Raw genomic sequence first — 19498 nt, forward strand, 5'->3', positions numbered from 1 at the left:
ATATTACTAAAGTTCATACCCATAGTCTTCTCGAGTTCAAAATAAGTGTTCAAAACACTTAGTTTTTCACAAGGAAGTTGACAAATAACGCTCCTAACGTAGCCCAAACATATATGTTAAAATTTCATCGCAACCTGCTTCACACTCTTTGGACTCATCAAGTCATTTCTTGGAAATGGAATATATTTCCCTTTGCAGAGGTAATGTTTATCTCTAACAAACGTTTTTAATCAACATTCTACTAATTATTTAAAATAATAGCCTTATTAGTTAGTTGGCAATTACTCCCGGTAAATAATACAAGTTCAAAATACATGCCTCTCCTTCCTTAACAGGGATGTGGCAGAACTTGACCTACATCACGGATACTCACACCTCACAACTGTCAATGGCTGCCAATGTTGTTGTTTACATTCTCCGAGCCTCAGACAAGTAACGCAAAGCAAGGTGACAACCTTGATCTATGATGTGGTTCAACATTAACCTGTAGACATGCTGGGAACGAGCCTGCTTGTACAATATGTATATCAACGGATCTGGAGTGTGACTGAACAGCAGTATGATTTTTAGGCTGCAGACAAGCGGGCTATTTAGACAGGGGGAATCTGATTTGCCCTTTCAATTTCAAGATTCCAAGTATTCAACGTAGGCGTGTAAATAAAAAAAATGATGTGATAGTTGTTTCGTGTTTCGTGTATGATTTGCTAAATTGTGCGTGTTCTGAAATTAATGTCACCAAGTTTGATAAGTTGTTATGATGAAATCCCTGTGCTGTGTGTTCAGTGATATCGGGACATTGTTTTGGAGTGTTTTCTTATGGGCTTACAAATCCCCTCTTGCCTAATTCTTACGGTGGTGGTTGACAGAGATGGCAATGAATATCGATCTCAAAAAGGTTTGCAAACAACATGTTGTCATGAGTTGACTACTTTTAAACACTTTTTTATAATGTTATGTTTTACTTTCATTGTTGGTTGTTTCAATGACGAAGTTGCCTGTAACCTGTTCCTAACTGAACCATAAACATTGCATTTGTATGCAAAATGTTTGCCTTGGTAAAGTCTTGTAATCCCATCATTGAAACAGTCAGGGTTACCGCCCCGAACATCATATCGTCGCCGAAAACATACGAAATAAAACAATCCTATTTCCTCTTATAGACACGAGGCCGTCTATTAATTTCACTTGTATTAGGGACCTGGCTTGGCTTAGAGGCTTAGTGTGTAATAGAAATAATATCGATACGTTTTAGTTCCTATGGGTGATAGATCGGCACCCATTTTCTTATGAATCGAAATACGTTATCGGTGTATTCATACGCACGTTTTTTTACGTGAAAAAGTTTAATATATTTAAAAGGTGTTTCCGTTGCAAAATGGAAACATCTTTTTAACCAGTCAGAATCAAACATTCTTCTATGTCATTGGAGGATGTTGTTTGTTCAGTTGTATTCAAGAACAGAGATGTAAGTGCGCACACAGCAGGGAGAAGCTAGAACAGAAAGAGGGTTTAACTGCTTACTATACATACACGTGTATAACATGTCCCATAGTATTGACACGTGTATATCATGTAGCACAGTATGTGACACGTGTATAACATGTTCCATAGTACTGACACATGTATGTCATGTAGTAGAATATCTGACACGTGTATGACATGTTCCATGGTACTGATACGTGTACGTCATGTAGCATAGAATGTGACGTGTATATACCATGTTCCATGGTACTGACACGTGTACCTCACGTAGTAGAGTATGTGACACGTGTACAACATGTTCCTTAGTACTGACACATGTACGTCATGTAGCATAGTATGTGACACGTGTATAACATGTTCCTGGCACTGACACGTGTAAGTCATGTAGCATAGTATGTGACACGTGTATGACATGTTCCATAGAACTGACACGTGTACGTCACGTAGTAGAGTATGTGACAGGTGTATAACATGTTCAATAGTACTGACACGTGTACGTCATGTAGTAGAGTATGTGAATGTGAATATCAAATTACTCGGATAATATCAATCTGTCCACCACTACACATGTCAATATGTCATTATGCACTTCATATGATATATACTCCTTTAAATCCTCCCGATCACAGCGTGGTATAATGAGATTGTCCATATATACGAAAGAACAAGGGTCCGATTCCATATGAACCGACAAATCCAATACCGTTTTTGATTTCTCTGAAGAAATGTCCTAAATTTAAGGCCATGGGAATTTTTATGTACATGAACATACTATTTATAAAAGTTATCCGAAGTATCTACACTTGACGTACATTTCAAATGTATTGTTACCTCTAAAACTGAAAGTATGAATGTCAATATCATTATTATGGTTTATAAATGATAAACAATTACTTTTGTTACCTTGTGCAGTAGGTTTAGGTCATTCACTATACGGAGTTTAGTCAAACATAAGATTAAGATTGAATTGCTTAATATATTGATCGTTTGTCATTCAGGCCACGCTCATCCTGGTGAAGCAGCCAATACCTACTTGGCAACGTCACGACAAAATAATAGGTTTTCCATCTAGGTTCATAAACGGAAGTGAACGAGCAACTCTGTATGGGATAGTGTGATTTCCCCTTCCCATTAACGCGCCTATCACTTATCATTAAAATAATATTTTAAATATTTGTTGGGGTTCTTGGCTCTTGGCTCAAATCTGTATAAACATTTTTTTCTATTTAAAAAATAAACAACAGGTACTATGATGCTGAAGCTTGAACATACATGACAACAAATGTGCTATGTATAGAAAAGAAGTCACTTATCAACCATTACTCACCTACCTTTGCCGACAGAAAGTAAAAATACGTGGAAATAACAAAGTTGCTTTCGTCATTTATCAAGAATGGGACACAAATAGTTGCAGCTACTTGTATAACACGCAGAGGTATAACATTACCCTTTCAGCCCAGTTATGTGTACCCCCGGTAATGTAATATCTGCACCTGTACAAGGAGCCGTAAACCTGTTGTCATGTAACGAGGTGAGTGGTCGTGTTGGTGGAGGAGTCAGTCCCAATGGCGTATCCTGGTGTTAAATCTCCATTAAGCCTAATCATGAATATGTTAATGTCGACTACACCCGTGATACACCCATGTCTCTTTAGTAAAACGGGGGCACCGTGTAATATGTACGTTCAGCAACTACCGCGATAATATGTGAACTTTGTGAATAGGCCATGTGTTACTCGTGACCAAGTCTTCTCGGCCGTGTCACATTACATGTTGTAGAGTTACATGAGAGACAATCAAAATCATGGTTTTGCATTCATTTATTCGTTAGGGATAACGTACTTGAGAAGAGCAACAACATTCTTAACAAACAGAGAAAGCGAAATTAAATATCCTGTTGAAATAGTCATCTCAAATGAAACCATATCGTATCTCTAAGCTCTAAGCTCTCGATATTTCGAATTGTTTTCGTTGCTTCGGTTATTTTTCTCGTTATTTCGATTATTTTCTCGCTGCGTGGACTTTTTCTCGTTATTTCAAGTTTGTTTCAAAAACTTGGTATTTCGTTGTTTTTTCTTGGTTTTTCTCGTTACCCCGATTATTTTCTCGTAATTTCGCTTATCTGTCTATTTATATTTATTTAAAAAAATCGAAATTTCGAGAAAATAATTGAAATAACGAGAATATTTTATTTTATAACAAAAAAATAATGCTACCAAAGTGGCACCATTAGGCTTTCATATAAAACAGCATTATTTCATATTATACTTATCTGCCCAAACCTCGATGAGATTCATTGTTCATAGTAATGACACATGTATTAAAAGCATAACATAAAACAAATGCATGAAATATAAAGCACGTGTTCAGATGGTAGACTTTCCCATGGATTCATAAAATAAACTGTGAGGATCAAACAGTTCTCAAGCTAAATCAAGCAGCGTTTATCTTTAGTATTATTTGCTGTTATAGGTTAGTTTCGAGGGGAGAGGGGCTAAATATACCTTATTTTACTCCATTGTAATAGATCTGAATCCCCCAAACACTGACAAGTTCACGCTTCAACAAGTGTGCCACTCCAAGGCAGCCGAGATCGTCTAGCGCGTCTCGCAGCGCCATTCTGTATATTGCTTGTCATGTACTGTATACTGCGCTTGATATACAGTGTACTGCACTTGATACTGGGTTTTTACATCATTGCGATGGATATCATGCTGTTTATGGCATATAATGATCTCCTTACCTTAACTATCAAGTTGAGCAGGTATTCTCCACGTTTTGAAACTTCCCTCTTGACTTCGGATATGGATATTAATAGACACGACACGACACTAAAAATAGAAACGGCTTTTACGTTGCGCTTTCCATTTTGAAATATTAAAATGTTGGATGAAAAGGTCCAAGCCAGCTTTGTGTAACAGTAAAGTAGGTACATTTAAATCTCTGATCATTCATACTGCCATCAAATACATCCTATTTCCACAATATCAAACACATATATGTCGTAATCAACTCAAGTTATCAACAATGTCAGCTTAAACTTGTAATGATGACGAAACTAAAACAGGGCAAATATATTATTGCCCCCATTGCTGAAGCTGTGTAAAGTGTACCCGAGTTAGAAAAGGCCTTCAGCAACCCATGCTTGTCGTAAAACACAACGGTGACTGTCGTAATAGACGACTAATGGCATCAAGTGATCAGGCTCGCTGACTAGGTTGATGCGTAGATCAATGCTCATGATGGCAATCACTGGCTTGCCTGGTTCAGACTCGATTATTTTAAGACCGCCGTCATATAGCTGGAATATTGCTGAGTGCGGCGTTCACCAACCAGACAAAAAACAACTGCAATGCTGATCATTAATTATAATATTTAAAAAGGATGGTCGCACATCTATGTGCCCATGAAATGACACACACCCCATGCGACAAATCAAAATGTGCGCGATCAACGCCAAATTGGTCGGTCTACCAATGTGGACAACAAGCCTGTGACAACAATGTGAGATTGACTACCCATCCAGTGAGCCTATTCATGTACAAGAGCGTGTGAACAGGTAGCTTGCTTCACAATATACAATGTTATCATTGGGGAAAGCATAATCTAGGGGGGGAACATCAACTTGTTTCACGGAGTGACACTGGTTCACCTTCCCCGGGTTTTTTTCCAATGCGTTTTTGTGTGTGACAGAAGCAGTTATTGTCTTCACTGCTTTCAGTATCGCCATCTACTGGTATGTTAACAAGTATTGTACGTTAAGCGGGGTTTGCTAGATAGACTGGTTAATAATAAACCATAGCAGTGAGATAAATCAAATGCGTTCACTCTTTCATACGTCTTGGATAAAATCATCTAAATCCCTTCCTAAAATCATGAAATGATATCAGCCTAAAGCAGAGTTGATTGTAGGATTCCGAGTATGTCATAAACACTACCAAATTGTGGTGACACGAGGTGTTCGTGAAGCGTACCCATCATCTTAAATCATGTACTTAATCTATGTGGGATGACGAAAATACAGACGATGTCTTGTACGGTTGGACTTCATATCTTCAATATTCTAGTCTTAAACCTGTTCAGACATATTCCAGCATTAATGTTACAAAGTTATGTTTATCCCTGTATGTCAGTATTTTCACTAACACACCTCGATTTACTTAAATGTTTAATTGATCAGACATGCAAAAGACTCTGGTGAAACCCTCGACCCTCGACGTTCAACCCAAATGAACTAATAGCTGAGATGTTTAACAAGTGAGACAGTTCATGAAGGTCACGAGAGCAACGTCTTCAAGTCTGCACTGTAATTTGTCACATTAGAAGTGCTGTGCAGACCAATGCAACTGTATTTGATCGTCAATAAACCCTTTTTGCGTTATAGTTATTATCAGAAAAGTACCAGCAAGACCAATGCGAGGTGACCAAAAATATGAACTCCTCGTCACATAATTGGCTTCATGTTGTGTTCTTGTGTTCAATATAACCTTTATTTCTGTCTTTCAAAAAAGATTCCAGGTAAAATAAATACTTATACCAAACCATAAGTCGATTTTATATCTGGATACCCACTTCGTGCTATAAATACTCCATTAAATAAATGTTTCTCCGATCACAACGTGGAATAAAGAGATTGTTCATATCAATGAAAAAACAAGGGTCCTATTGCAGGTAAACCGACAAATGCAATATTTGATTTCTCTGAAGAAAAATCTAAACTGTAAGATACGGATATTGTTATTAATACACATGGTCATAATATTTATACACGTTTTCCCAAGTATCTTCACTTGACTTACATTTTAAATGTGATATTACCGATTAAAACTGAAAAGTATGAATGTCCACCTTATTTCTATGATTTAGAAATGAATAACAAGTGATTTTCTTATGCGTGTGTTACGTTTAGGTTATTCTCCGTGTCGAGTTCACCCTATCAAACGACTGAGATCAAATTGCTTAATAGATTTGATTGTTTGTGGGGTTTTTGACAGACCACCCTTATCCTGGAAAAGCTGTCAATACGTACTTGGCAAAGTCACAAGACTGCAGGTTTTCCTTCCAGTCTGGTCAAAAATCCCCAACACGAAAGTGAGCGAGTAACCCTGCATGAAAAAGTGTGATTTCATCTACCACTTAACGCCTAGTAATACCGTATATATACAGATAGAAATCTAGACTTCATCAATATTATTCAGTAAACATTGTTTATAGTCGCTTATTATCACCCGTCACGAAGTGGAACGGGGATATAGGATTGGGTGCTGTCCGTCTGTTCTTCCGTCACGTTTTGTTTAAGGAACAGAACTAAAAAGACATTAGATATATCTTAACCATACCTGACACATAGATAGGTCTAGTGGTGAACCGGTGTCTTTTGATAGCTTGGAATTTTAAAAAAAATGTATTTTTTCTAGTTTTCATGACAACGACTTTGACTTATGCGTGTTTTGTGCTTAATACACGACAACAAATAAGACATTTACAAACATGACATCACTTACCATGCATAACTAGCTGATGGCGTCATTCTTTGGGAAAGAACCATTCTTCGGGAATGGGATAAATATAGATCCAGCTACACAGAGAGGTATAGTATCTCACTTTCCGACGTTGAAATATTGTGTAACATCTGCTGTATGTTATATACACACCTGTACAAGTAGCCGTGAAGCTATTTTCATGTCACGAGGTAAGTCGCCTTCTTGGTATCGTACTCAGTCCCTTTGGAGTATTGTGATTAACTCAAAAGAACAGATAACGTTTCAAATATTTAAGACTTAAAACGTAAAACGTAGTACTATGTACATTCATCAGCTAACGTTAAAATAACGTGGAGCTTCTCAAATAGGTAGGTCATCCATTATTCACAAGTCTCTTCTCGGAAATACACAACGCAACAAAGGCGTCATCGATTACGTGCAGATACCTTAGAATCTATACATAACAACGGCAAGCATCAGGCTGTACTATCATAAAGGAATAATGGTGTGGCGTAATGTGGTTATAATTAAGTTAGATTTGTAGACCGTCTTCACAGCCACACATAATTTCATTCAACTCATGATTCGATTTGTTAATAGAACTATTAGGTTTAGAATGTAATCTGAACCTTTATTTCAAACAAACCTACTTGTTATACGCTATATAAGAATAATATCCAAATGTGTCGCGTTAGCAAACAGTGAATCAATATTAACTGAGGACGTATGATTCCGGCCGCATAAACTGCCTTCCAAAGAAGACAAATTTTAGTATCCCACTATTTGGCTACTGGGGCCGATATTGCTCTAAAGGAATTGTACGAACTCAATCGCACCATTGAGTTGTCAGTACTCCTTCAAACCTTTAACATCTGAGTAAAATCCACATTAAAAATCATTAACACTAAAGGTAGAGAATTAATAGTAACTTTCAAAATGATATAATTATCCACCATAACTTGTATATGCACTTCATGAAAATATCAGCCGATATATAACATATTATACAAACTTGTTTTAAACATACCAAAGCCGCTGATACGGTATTCCCCACGCGCCGTCCGCTATGAGTCACACATCACACTAGGATAGAGAAAATAAATACAGACAGTGACGTCACAACAGACGGTATTAGGCAGTCACTGCGGAGATATATCCCTTCGCGATAGGTTACGGTTCAACAAGGAAGTTATTCACAGCAACTCCCGAATTTCTAATAATTACTTCTGTACAACAGAAGCTTTTCCAAGTTTGTATATATTTTATTAGATTTACTGTGTTATCTGAATAAAATATCGATGTTTTTTTCACACACGTTTAACATAAATACGTAATGCGGAACTGCTAAAAATTACCAAGGCCTGTGGTTTTCCGAATGAGCTATACCGACACGGAAACAATATGAAATTCCACTTCCCTTCTACATGGGAAACATTCTCAAGCAATATCGGCGTTATATATTGGATATAGTGTTCTGCAGGACATGGTAGGATTTTCTCACTTTGTATGTCAGATCCCAGGAACAACAGCATGTATCCTTGCGCTCCAACTGTAATGCATTTCCCTGACGAATCAAACTGCGTCTGTTGTCCTCTCCGATAGGGTCCCTGTGATGGTCCAAGGAGTCGCCTTAACGTGATAACTCATTAAGTTTTGTACATTTTAGTATATGAGGGAACCCCCATTGTGACCAGTAGTCACACTGCTGGAAAAACTTGGATTAAATATATGTTCACTGAATATTACAAGTTATATTGATATTTCTTCTTTGTTGTTTGACGAATACCTCACAACCTGTCTGTTATCAATGACACAATTTATAATTACTAATGACGTAATATTTGAGAGATACATGTCCTCTGTTACTGTGTAGGTCATACGTCAGTGGCTATTCTCAACAACAACGACATTTATGTTTCTTTTGTTTGGGGCATCTCATTCTCTTGTGCTATGGTTTCGAATTAATTCGCTGATACCACGAAATAACAGCCTATATTATAATCTGATGGGTGCAACGATAGAATACACTTACATCCGATTACAAGACTCAATTTCAGGGATATAACACTGGTCTCTGATACATGTTGTTAGGACAGCAGGTATCAGGTAACGCCTTGCCAGACATGAATTTAACAAAAACTAGGTCACCCGTTTCGGAGAAATCTACCTCTCCCGGGAATCTGACAGGTGTCGACGTAATCCTGTACATGCGCAAACTGTACTTCCTATTTTGCAGTTAAAATATGCATACTTCATCATATGAATCTATATATAATGATTATGATCACCCGTTATATTAAGGTAAGAGATGTTGTGAACTGTTATTTTTTTTATCCAAGTTTTAACACTTTTCTTGCTTTGAATACCATTTATACCACAAGTAATTATTTTAAGTAGCTATTCCAGATGGAGCATTGTTCTGGCAACATATCTTGACATATGGCACATATATTCCCTTGACCATTAACGCCCAAACTCAGCCCAAAGCAGAACCCCATGCCTCTATCCCAGCCCCAAATCCCAGCTCCCAAGCGCGCACATCCACACCCTAAACACAAGCACAAATTGCCAACGCATGCTTATCCGCAGCTAAGAAGTTATCATGGTTGGACGGTTTAATACTTATTCATACCATTATTTCTTTTCTCCAGACAAAATGAATTGGCATGGACACGAGGGTTTGTTACCAACAACATTTCTGTTTGTTGTGTATGTTTTTCTCCTGATACACCAAGGTAAGCTCGTTAACGCCTTTAACGTGAATAATGCCAATCACTGGAAACTTTTTATTCACACCCATAAGCACAAGATTAGCTTGTTGATAGCTTGTTTGAGTTATGGTATAAGGACCATCGTTTCTTCGCTTTTCCTTTCTTAAACATTTGCCAGTGGAAATACTCCAATTGCAATAAATCATCTATTTCGCTTATTTTCCATGTGAAAAACGATGATCAACGCTTGGATATTTATTGGAAGGTATTTGAAACTACAGCTCAATCTATGTAAGGATATTTCAAAGTTTTGATTAGGCGGACTGCATTTCTGTCTGTAATATCTTTGTCCTTCACAACATTTTACATTTACCAGTACTAGTTATTGGTTTATGTTTGTTGTTTGACACCGCGCTCAGCAATATTTCAGCTATATGACGGCGGTCTGTCCACCCGAACCCGTTGGTCGCCTCTTACGACAAGCAAGGTCGCTTTTTACGGCAATAATGGGTTGCTGAAGACCTATTCTAAGCCGGATCTTCATGGGTCTTACCAGCACTAAGTTCATTATTGATCAAAAGTCAAGTTGATAAGAATAGCTTCCACCATGTCGTATTTTGATGCGTATGTGCTGCCGTATTTGCAGGTGACACCAAATGCGTGTACAAAACTCGCCGACTCTTGAAGGATGGCTGTGTGAACTACTGTCCCGAGGACCAATGTCCCGAGGAATGTACCTACTGTGACAGCGGCTTCTATGGGTCTGACTGTACACGGAGCTGCCGAGGACACTGCTTGAATGGAAGGTGTGCCCTTCTGGCTAATGGTAGAGCCGTTAACTGTACGGAGGGTTGTATGGAGGGGTGGAGGGGGTTAACGTGTAGTACTAGATGTAAGTATCCTTGTCGGGAGTGTGGGAGATACACTGGAGACTGTGTGGGGCAATGCAGGGATGGTTTCTACGGACCTGGATGCTTACAGCGATGTCCATATTCCTGTTCCCGATGTGACAAAAACAACGGAGTATGTTTGCCTAACACTTCTTCTGATGCAGACCTATCGCCGATAAAACACAAAATGACATTAAGCCTGACAAATGGTAGTGGCATTAACAAGACTCACAGCAGTTACGTGAACAAGACACGCAGCAGTCACAAAGCAGGTAAAGGGCTGTCATGAACCCTCCAAACCGATTAAATGTTTATTTTTAAAAGTTAAAAATATTGTTTTACACACACATATCAAAAAATATTTTTTAATCCACAGTTCCTTGTTCCTCATTGTTTACTTTTGTAATACATAACTGGTTGGTTGTTGTTTAACGCCGCACTCAGTAATATTCCAGCTATGTGACGGCGGTCTGTAAATAATCGAGTCTGGACCAGACAATACAGTGATTGACATCATGAGCATCGATCCACGCAATTTGGACACGATGACATGCATCAACCAAGTCAGCCAGCCTGACCACCTGATCCCGTTAGTCGCCTCTTACGACAAGGATAGTCGCCTTTTACAGCAAGCATGGGTTGCTGAAGACCTATTTACCTGGATCTTCACATAACAGAAGGTCCACATCAACGTGTATCAACATACTAAATTTCAACAAAAGCAATGTGTGAGTACAATGGGTTTTTTCTGTTTTAGAGTTACATCAACACTCTGCAGTGACGTCAAGACCCCTTGGTGACAGATGGTCAATATCCCCATATTTCCTCACTGGCATTGCTGTATTATCTGCAGTAATTACTTTCATTATCGTCAGCATCGCCATCACCAGGTATGTCTTCATCACACAATACTGGCTATACAGCGATAACTATCAATAACTTCCTTTCATTGCGTTCAACATATCACATACATGATGACAACAACTCTGTTTGAAAAAGAAATACAAACACACACGGAGTCAAATGAAGTTAATTAATATATAGTCAAGTTAGAGTCAATGTGTAACATCAGACAATTTGTAAATCTCATTAGCACAGTCTGTTAAACGGTATGAGTCATCATCTTTCCTGCATATTAAGTTTTAGACAATTTGTCAAATATTCTGCCTGATATTTCAGTCAATTTACAAAATGACTGACAATTTCAACCATTTTGCAAATTGACTGATTTTACAATATACATGTTCATGTCATCTTTGTGTTTTAGCTTATGTTTTGTGACATTCCAAGATGATATGGAAGCTAAAGATACAATGGGTGTAGCTTGTGAGACGGATGATGAAAATAATCATGCTCTATTTTTCAGCATGAAAGCAACAAGAATGCAATCGAAGACGGGAGCAGTTGAGAAGCGTGAAGAGTCTTATCGGCTCCTCAATGTGAAAGTCAACGTTATTATAAGTAATGTAGTTTCGTGAATCTGTATTAACTGACATAGGATGAAACAGACAAATACGCGAGTAAAATACCGTACACCAAAAGTGTATTGAAAGTTAGTAGGGCGTGACAGGTTTTAAATAACTGCTTTCAAAAAGTTAAATGTTCAATAATAACTTGCTTCTTAAAATGGAAGTAAAAATGTATTTCAATGATTTAACAACTACTCAAAGACTTTTGAGAACCTGTGGAAAACTACCACTAGGTGAAGTTCTTTCATTCACAAGAGAGCAAGTGATCCTCAAAGGTTTCAAAAACCATAAACATGTGACCTACCAGGAGAAAAGGGACCTTATGGTTGCTTGGATACAAGTTTGCAGTGACGTCATAAAGAAAAAAACGTCAACTTACTGTGTGCGGACATCGTATATTCTCTCTTTTCTGCATTTCGGCATATATACCTAGTTTCAATCAGACATTATATCTAAAAACTGACATTATTACATAAACAGTCATAAGTCTGAAAATGAGTCCAAATGTTTGAACTCATGTGTCTCTGTAATACATATGAATTTAAGCTTATCAACTGTATTTTCGTGGCCCTGCGATCCTGTAATTTTAACATATAATAAGAAATCAAAATGTGATTTTTCACCCATAAGGTCCGTCATCTCATGGTTGGACACATATATAGCAGCTTATTATACATTTCGGAGTTCAATATATTCTTTAGATAGTAGTTCACATTGGTTGTATTGGGTCTACTCTACTACGCAATAAACATGGGTAAGTTTCATATGGATAAGCAGGAAAAAGAGGTTTTGTGCATTTTTCACCCGTTGAGATCATGATAAAAGCTCTCGATAAGTAACCAAATATCTACGAAGAGGTACATGTTTGTTTGTTTGTTGTTAAATGCCGCACTCAGCGATATTCCAGCTATATTCCAGCTGTACATAATCGAGTCTGAACCAGAAAATCTAGTGATTGACATCATGAGCATCGATCCACGCAATTGGGAAACGATGACATGCATCAACCAAGTCAGCGAGCCTGACCATCCGATACCGTTAGTCGCCTCTTAAGACATACGTGTGCGCAGCCTGAAACGGCTACTCTAGGTAATTACGCAGTGTTGTTAGAATAATGGATTTTTGAAATTCGTCATGCGTATTTTTACGTCAAGGAGTAGAATGACCGGATATTTATATTTAAAGTCAGGAGAAAGGGTAGAGTTGCTTCCCTTTTATGATACCAGCTAACAAAGAAAGTAATGCGAATGAATAATTTTTTGATGTGTTGTTGAAGATGGTTTAATACGTCATCGTTTATTGACAACACAATTTAAATATTAATTGATTCCCATATAACGCGTTATTTTTCTTAAATTATTTTACTGAAACATCATTTATACATCATAATTTGTCTAAACCTTTCTGTCAGTTGATTTTGATTTAAGAAACTGACGAGAGTTAAAGGCTAAGGCAGTTTAACATTTCCGTTTGTTGACATTCGCTGCGGTTTGTTTTCTTTGGTTGAAAATACATAATGCTATTGAACAGTGAATCACAAAACAGTATACAGTCTCCTAGAAGATGTATTTTTGGGTTTGTTTTTATATTCTAGACATGTAAATTCTGTAGAACTAGAGATAAAGATATAAAGGTAGGTAAAGCATTCTTCAACAATCGATACCTGTGCTGTCTGTGACAGATTCCTTTGTTTGAAGACTTTATTGATGAATGCCCCGGCGGTGGCCCGAGTTCGAGTAGGTCATTGAATCATCCAACTGATCATAAGAGGCGATTAAATTGCTTCGGGTGGTTACGCTTGGTGATATCTTATCATCGTACCTGTCATTCTGAATGTCTTTCCTGTTGTTGATTATCATTCTTTGAATATATGCGTCCACAATGTTGGCTTATCCAGACTAAAACAAAACGTAGCACTGAAGAAGCATTTTTTAAGCACAAGAGGTCCCAGTTGCTCTGCCACCAAGATCGGCACAAATAAACGGAAAAAAACGCTAGACAAAAACAAACTGTTTGCAGTGCATACTTGAACAGATGAAGAATTGTATGTATTTTGTTCTCTGTGTGTCCGTGTCGTGTCCTCATATATAACTTGATCCCGTTCAATTTTTTGTTGTTTTTAAGCCAATTAGTTTTCAAGCTTGTTATGTATTCCCGTTTTTGCAGACCCTTTACAATAATTAGAGTATCAACTTTGATAGGCCTTTAGACGTAAGATGACAACATGGACAACAGTATGGACAACAACCTCTTTGGTATACATACAGGATTGACAGAGTGGGAGAGCATGACATTTATACACAAACATACAATATTAATATCATGTTTATTATCTCATTTAAACTCTTGTGTAAAAACATCACCTTGTATCCACTCACCTATAACTTGTCAAGTCCGTGTCGAATAAAGGTCAAGGTCTCGATTAAACGCCGGAAGTAAACGCTGGATAAAGAGCGTCTTAAAGGAATATACGCCCGGGGGGTTTGTTTAATACGGTACTCCTTTGTTAATCTACAATAAATGTGTCTGCAAAATGTGGTTTTGTTTTAATGAAAAATGCCAAAAGGCTCCAGGGGAAGTCGAACCCTCGACCTTCTGCTTACTAGGCAGACGCTCTAACCAACTGAGCTATAGAGCAACGACGTTCGACAAGGGAGCTGCCTGCTGCCGTTCTGATTGTCATCCTTACAAACAGAGAACTGTCAATACTTTGGATTTTACGCTTTCCACGTGACATTCGTCTCTAGTCACGTGACACGATATCCGCTCATAAACACCTTCACATTGTAATGTATGCAGAACACTCACTCCATACAGGTAGTGATCCACGTATTAGAATACTTATTGTGAATTTACTAATTTAATTTGACAAATGCTTACTATTTGTCAAGAGATCGATTAATTTCTTTTCTGTCATTTCGCAAATATATTTTATTCGGAAAACATATTATAAAACTGTCATAACGCTCATGTGAATTTTGAAAGTTTCAGTGATTATTTTGTTATTTAGAGTATTGCCAACATTGCCACAAGGCCTGCGTACAATACCGATTCGGTGGTTTTGATAGCCCTGCCATGACTGTGGAATATATATACATATATTCTCCAATTATTTTTTTTTTAAATTTACGAAAAGCCTTGGCTCGTCTTGATCAACCTAAAGCAAGTCTAGTTTCCTTGATTCCAGACGAGGAAAGCTTCTCTTGAACAAAATAAAATACAATTATTTTAGAGAAATGTATTCATAGGCTGAGTGTTTGTTTATGGTTCGGAACTAGGCCGCCAGTAGATGGAGCTGTCATTTAAATCATCTATTTCGTTGAGTTGAGTTTAACTTTCTAAATGGTTTCCTATGTAGCAATATGTGTACTAAATCCGTCATCATTTACCATATGATTTCTGTAAGTATAAACACAAATTAGCTCTTGCTAACATTGGAAACTTAGCTGCCGTAAATCAGGGCTTCTGTTTATAAGTCTTTTGTAGACTTCCTGAAAGTCATGTTCAGTAAAGTGAAGCCTAGCAAGCTATATTATGTAACACTGAGTGACACACTAGAGATGCGTGTCAAAACTGCAGACTCCCAAGCCGCTATGTCACCGTAACTCCGCCATGAAGGGTAGAAGACAAAAAAGGGAATTCTCTATTTCATAACACACTTTCCCTTTAGCCTCTTGTTGTGTCCAAGACTTCGTTCTTCACAGATCTCGCCGGGACGTCCAACCCACACGTGGTGCAGAGCAGCTAATCTCGGCTAGAGTTGTCTCCCCTACACTGTCGATCATCTCTTGTAAACGATACCCAACCGTTTTGCTGTAACGATTTAATGGTTAACATTAACGTGTTGCATTCTATGCGTCGTTTAAACACGAAAGCAGTTTTTATCAAAAACGATGAATATTCATAAAAAAAACATATCATGAGTTATGAGTTTTGGCAGAGATTTCGGCATCTGTGGAGAATCTAAGACATCTACACCACCTTGTATCCACTCTCTTATAACATGTCAAGACCATGTCGAAAAAAGTCAGGGATGGGGTAGCTGTTAAACATTCATGGTGTCCAGATACCATTACACGTGAATCTAGTGTTGCTATTTGGGTACATTAAAGAAATAAACAACGAAGATATTTGAAACTGCAATCAACACCCTATTATAAACACATGTATGTAATGTGTTGTTTAGGCCGAACTCACTTCTCTCTCAAATAACTTTGTTTGTCAAAATATGTTACATGTAGTTATACCAAATTGTTGTCCCAGTTTTGGACATATAGATAGTTTCAATCATAATACTATCGTATTTTGAAGGTTACACCAAGTGCGTGTATAGAACTCGCCGACTCTTGAAGGATGGCTGTGTGAACTACTGTCCCGAGGACCAATGTCCCGAGGAATGTATCTACTGTGACAGCGGCTTCTATGGGTCTGACTGTACACGGAGCTGCCGAGGACACTGTTTGAATGGAAGGTGTGCCCTGCTGGCCAATGGTAGAGCCGTCAACTGTACGGAGGGTTGTGTGGAGGGGTGGCGGGGGTTAACGTGTAGTACTAGATGTAAGTATCCTTGTCGGGAGTGTGAGAGATTCACTGGTGATTGTGTAGGGCAATGCAGGGATGGTTTCTACGGATCTGGATGCTTACAGCGATGTCCATATACCTGTTCAAGCTGTGACAAAAACAGTGGAGTATGTTTGCCTAACACTTCTGTTGATGCAGACCTATCGCCGACGAAACACAAAATGACATCAAGCCTGACACATGGTAGTGACATCAACAAGACTCACAGCAGTCACAAAGCAGGTGAGGGGTTTTGCAAGAAATCGATTTAATGTATATTCATAAACAATATAACACACATATAAAAAATATTTTGCAATCCGTAGTTCTTTGTTCCTTATTGTTTACTTTTGTAAGAGTGAGCGAGTGAGTTTACGCCGTTTGAAGTAATATTCCGGCAATATCACGGCGGGGGCTTCACGCATTGTACCCATGTCGGGAATCGAACCCGGGTCTTCGGCGTGACGAGAGAACGCTTTAACCACAAGGCTACTCGACCTCCCCGACTTTTGTAAGACATAACCTAAAGTACACATCATCATGTATCAACATGCATTTCAACACATGCAATATGTGTGTACTAAAATATGTTTCAGAGTTACATCAACACCCTGCAATGACGTCAACACCCCATGGTGACAGTTGGTCATTCAACTCACAGGTTCCCACTAGCGTTGCTGTATTATCTGCAGTAATTACTTTTATTGTCATGAGTTTCACCATCTTCAGGTATGTCTATACTGGCTATACCACGAAAAGTAGAAACATCACGATTCATTTGCATTCCTTTGATCACACAACCTCTCGATTAAATTCATTCAATTTACCAGTAGCAGGTGATACCTAATGGTCCTTTGGAAAGACCCCAACTGGGAATTCTGGTACAGGATAAACCCCAAACATACCACATCAGTTTTGTAGTGTACACTGTGTGTCTTGCCTCAGTAGTGGAATGTAAAACCATTGTATGCTGTTTATCCCTTAATGACTACATTTGCCAAATGAGTTTAATTACAAGCTATGACATAACTGTAATGCTGTTGACTGCTGAAGAACCAACATTCATTCACTCACTTTCCTGAATGGTAGACAATGACATATGTTTTGTCGTTCATTACCACAGTTATTTATTACCACAAATGCACTGGCTTTAAAAATTATAAAGAATAAAGAGGATCTATTTGCATGTACACGTTGCCAAATGAATGAAAAGCGTAAAAGCTGTCTTTAGCCATTACAGCAGTGGCATTCCCGGATGATTTCGAGGTGAATAACAATATAAAGTTAAAGCTTGTGATAGTTATTATTTAAATTTTATTTCTTTAAACGGTATAATCATATTCTATTATACAGAGTGAAAGTGGCGATGGTGCAAAAAAAGAAATGGGTTCTGTTAGGGAACTCCCCACACATGGAGAGTCTAATCGGCTCCCCAAATTCAAAAGTTATGGGTTGTAATGAATCTATATTTACTGAATGGTAATGAGCCTGTTGGCACAACGTGATCACCAATGGAACTGGAGTATGACTGAACAGATACTTTTTAGGCTGCAGACAAGCCGGTTATTTTGACACAAGTAATCTAATTTCAAGATTTCACGGTATCAACGTCAACGTGTGAAGAATAATTAATGTGACAGTTGTGGCCCAGCAACATTGGTTCGCGTATGATTTGCTTAATTGTGCGTGTTCTGAAATGATTGATAAGTCATTATAAGTTTGATAAGTTATGATCAATTCCCTGTGCTGTGTTTTCAGTGATATCGGGATATTTTTTTCTTGACCTTTTGAAGGGAGGAGTATTGTCTTATGGACTTTCAAATCCCCTCTTGCCTAATCCTTACAGTGGTGGTTGACGGAGATGGCATGTTGTCATGAATAAACACTTTTTTAGATTGTTATGTTTTACTTTCATTGTCGCTTGTTTCAATGATGAAATTGCCTGTTCCGAGTATGTTCGCAATCGAACATGTCCCTAACACAAGGAAGACAATGTTTGGATGTCAACTTTATAATGAGGAACACAACTGTTCGGAGTTTATGCTTACTCCTTCGCATCCAAAAATTCTCTCCCTTATGTGTATCACTACTAATTGCCTTTCAAAGACTTGATGTCCTTGGGGGCACGGGATGCCCAGTTGTCTAAAGCGCTGCAATTCGCTGTGCAGAGTTGCGTCCCTTGGACACGCCAGAAACCTATGATTGTGGGTTCCAATCCCGGTTCGCCACGATTATACTTTCTAGGTTTGTCAGCACCATACCCGTGCTCGTAGGCTTCACCGAAGGGGTAAACGTCTGACACCTGTATCACTTCGGGCTTTCCTCCCACATTAATCTGACATGCCAAACTCAACTCACTATTAAACTGATTATCTCTTCAAGGGCGAGTAATAAAAGATCAATATTTCACAGGAGGCAAATAACATCACATTGTGGAACTACTACAATGGTGATATGATTTTCAGAATGAGATCTTGAAAATCAGTAAGAAATTCGTGAAAATAAGTAGAAATGCTGAATTTCTTTACACCTAGGAACTGATGACAGTGTAGTTTTAATAAAATATCTATGAAATAACAGCCTTTTCGATGTATATTTGTAACTGGCTGGTGATAATATGTCATCAACGCATAACAGCATAACAAAGCAAACTGAGAGGCAAACAATATGAAATTCAACATCCCTTCTCATTACAAATGTTTTATGGTAGATATATTGAGGACATTTCCAGATTTCCAAAAGGTATGTCCGGTGCAATTCCTGACTTAGACTTGTACCATATGTTTACGTACTTTTTCCGATAAACAATTGACTTGCATTTTCATGTGTTTGTGACAGGTGCCAACGGTAGGAAGAATACGCCCACCTTTTCGTGAACACCTGGTATCATCACTATTTATAAAC

General features: G+C 38.1%; 3 protein-coding genes and 1 non-coding gene across 16 annotated transcripts in view; 2 read left to right on the top strand and 2 right to left on the bottom strand.

Moving 5' to 3' along the window:
* The window catches only part of LOC124134540, a 36328-nt gene extending 27231 nt beyond the window's left edge, over positions 1 to 9097 (bottom strand). The window contains exons 1-4 of one of the 8 annotated variants that reach the window (XM_046499413.2): positions 8997 to 9097; positions 8466 to 8593; positions 7992 to 8047; positions 4225 to 4312 (exon numbers count right to left, since the gene is read on the bottom strand). Coding sequence is in view for 1 of the 8 variants with exons in the window: in XM_046499409.2 (XP_046355365.1) it covers positions 6986 to 6992 (7 nt within the window). In the remaining 7 variants the exon portion in view is untranslated. Of the gene's footprint in view, positions 1 to 4224; positions 4313 to 6510; positions 6847 to 6985; positions 7110 to 7991; positions 8048 to 8465; positions 8761 to 8996 lie in introns of those variants that run through there. The other 7 variants (XM_046499411.2, XM_046499417.2, XM_046499415.2 and 4 more) reach the window with 7 other exon arrangements.
* Positions 2956 to 14568, top strand: LOC124134544 (multiple epidermal growth factor-like domains protein 10). Of its 6 annotated transcripts, none has more exons than XM_046499429.2 (5): positions 2956 to 3013; positions 9616 to 9699; positions 10322 to 10837; positions 11323 to 11455; positions 11932 to 14568. In XM_046499429.2, exons 2-5 carry the CDS (start codon positions 9621 to 9623, stop codon positions 12041 to 12043), a joined length of 840 nt encoding a protein of 279 aa, XP_046355385.1. In that variant the 5' UTR covers positions 2956 to 3013; positions 9616 to 9620; the 3' UTR covers positions 12044 to 14568. The 6 variants fall into 6 exon arrangements, 5 of the variants coding, with proteins under 5 accessions (XP_046355385.1, XP_046355383.1, XP_046355381.1 ...); XM_046499427.2 differs by lacking the exon at positions 2956 to 3013 and adding an exon at positions 4326 to 4406; XM_046499425.1 differs by lacking the exon at positions 2956 to 3013 and adding an exon at positions 7066 to 7173.
* A 30-nt stretch (positions 14569 to 14598) lies between these two features.
* Trnat-agu lies at positions 14599 to 14672 on the bottom strand. Its single transcript has one exon. It is a non-coding gene; the product is annotated as a tRNA-Thr (tRNA).
* A 1376-nt stretch (positions 14673 to 16048) lies between these two features.
* LOC124134506 (tenascin-like) lies at positions 16049 to 18495 on the top strand. The gene is made up of 4 exons (XM_046499352.2): positions 16049 to 16072; positions 16312 to 16837; positions 17191 to 17323; positions 17948 to 18495. The coding sequence occupies exons 1-4, from the start codon at positions 16049 to 16051 to the stop codon at positions 18075 to 18077; spliced, it is 813 nt and encodes a 270-aa protein (XP_046355308.1). The 3' UTR covers positions 18078 to 18495.
* The last annotated feature ends 1003 nt before the right edge of the window (positions 18496 to 19498 follow it).

This window comes from Haliotis rufescens, unplaced genomic scaffold, assembly GCF_023055435.1.
Source record: "Haliotis rufescens isolate VD_foot unplaced genomic scaffold, xgHalRufe1.0.p SCAF_2, whole genome shotgun sequence".
Lineage (NCBI taxonomy): Eukaryota > Metazoa > Mollusca > Gastropoda > Lepetellida > Haliotidae > Haliotis > Haliotis rufescens.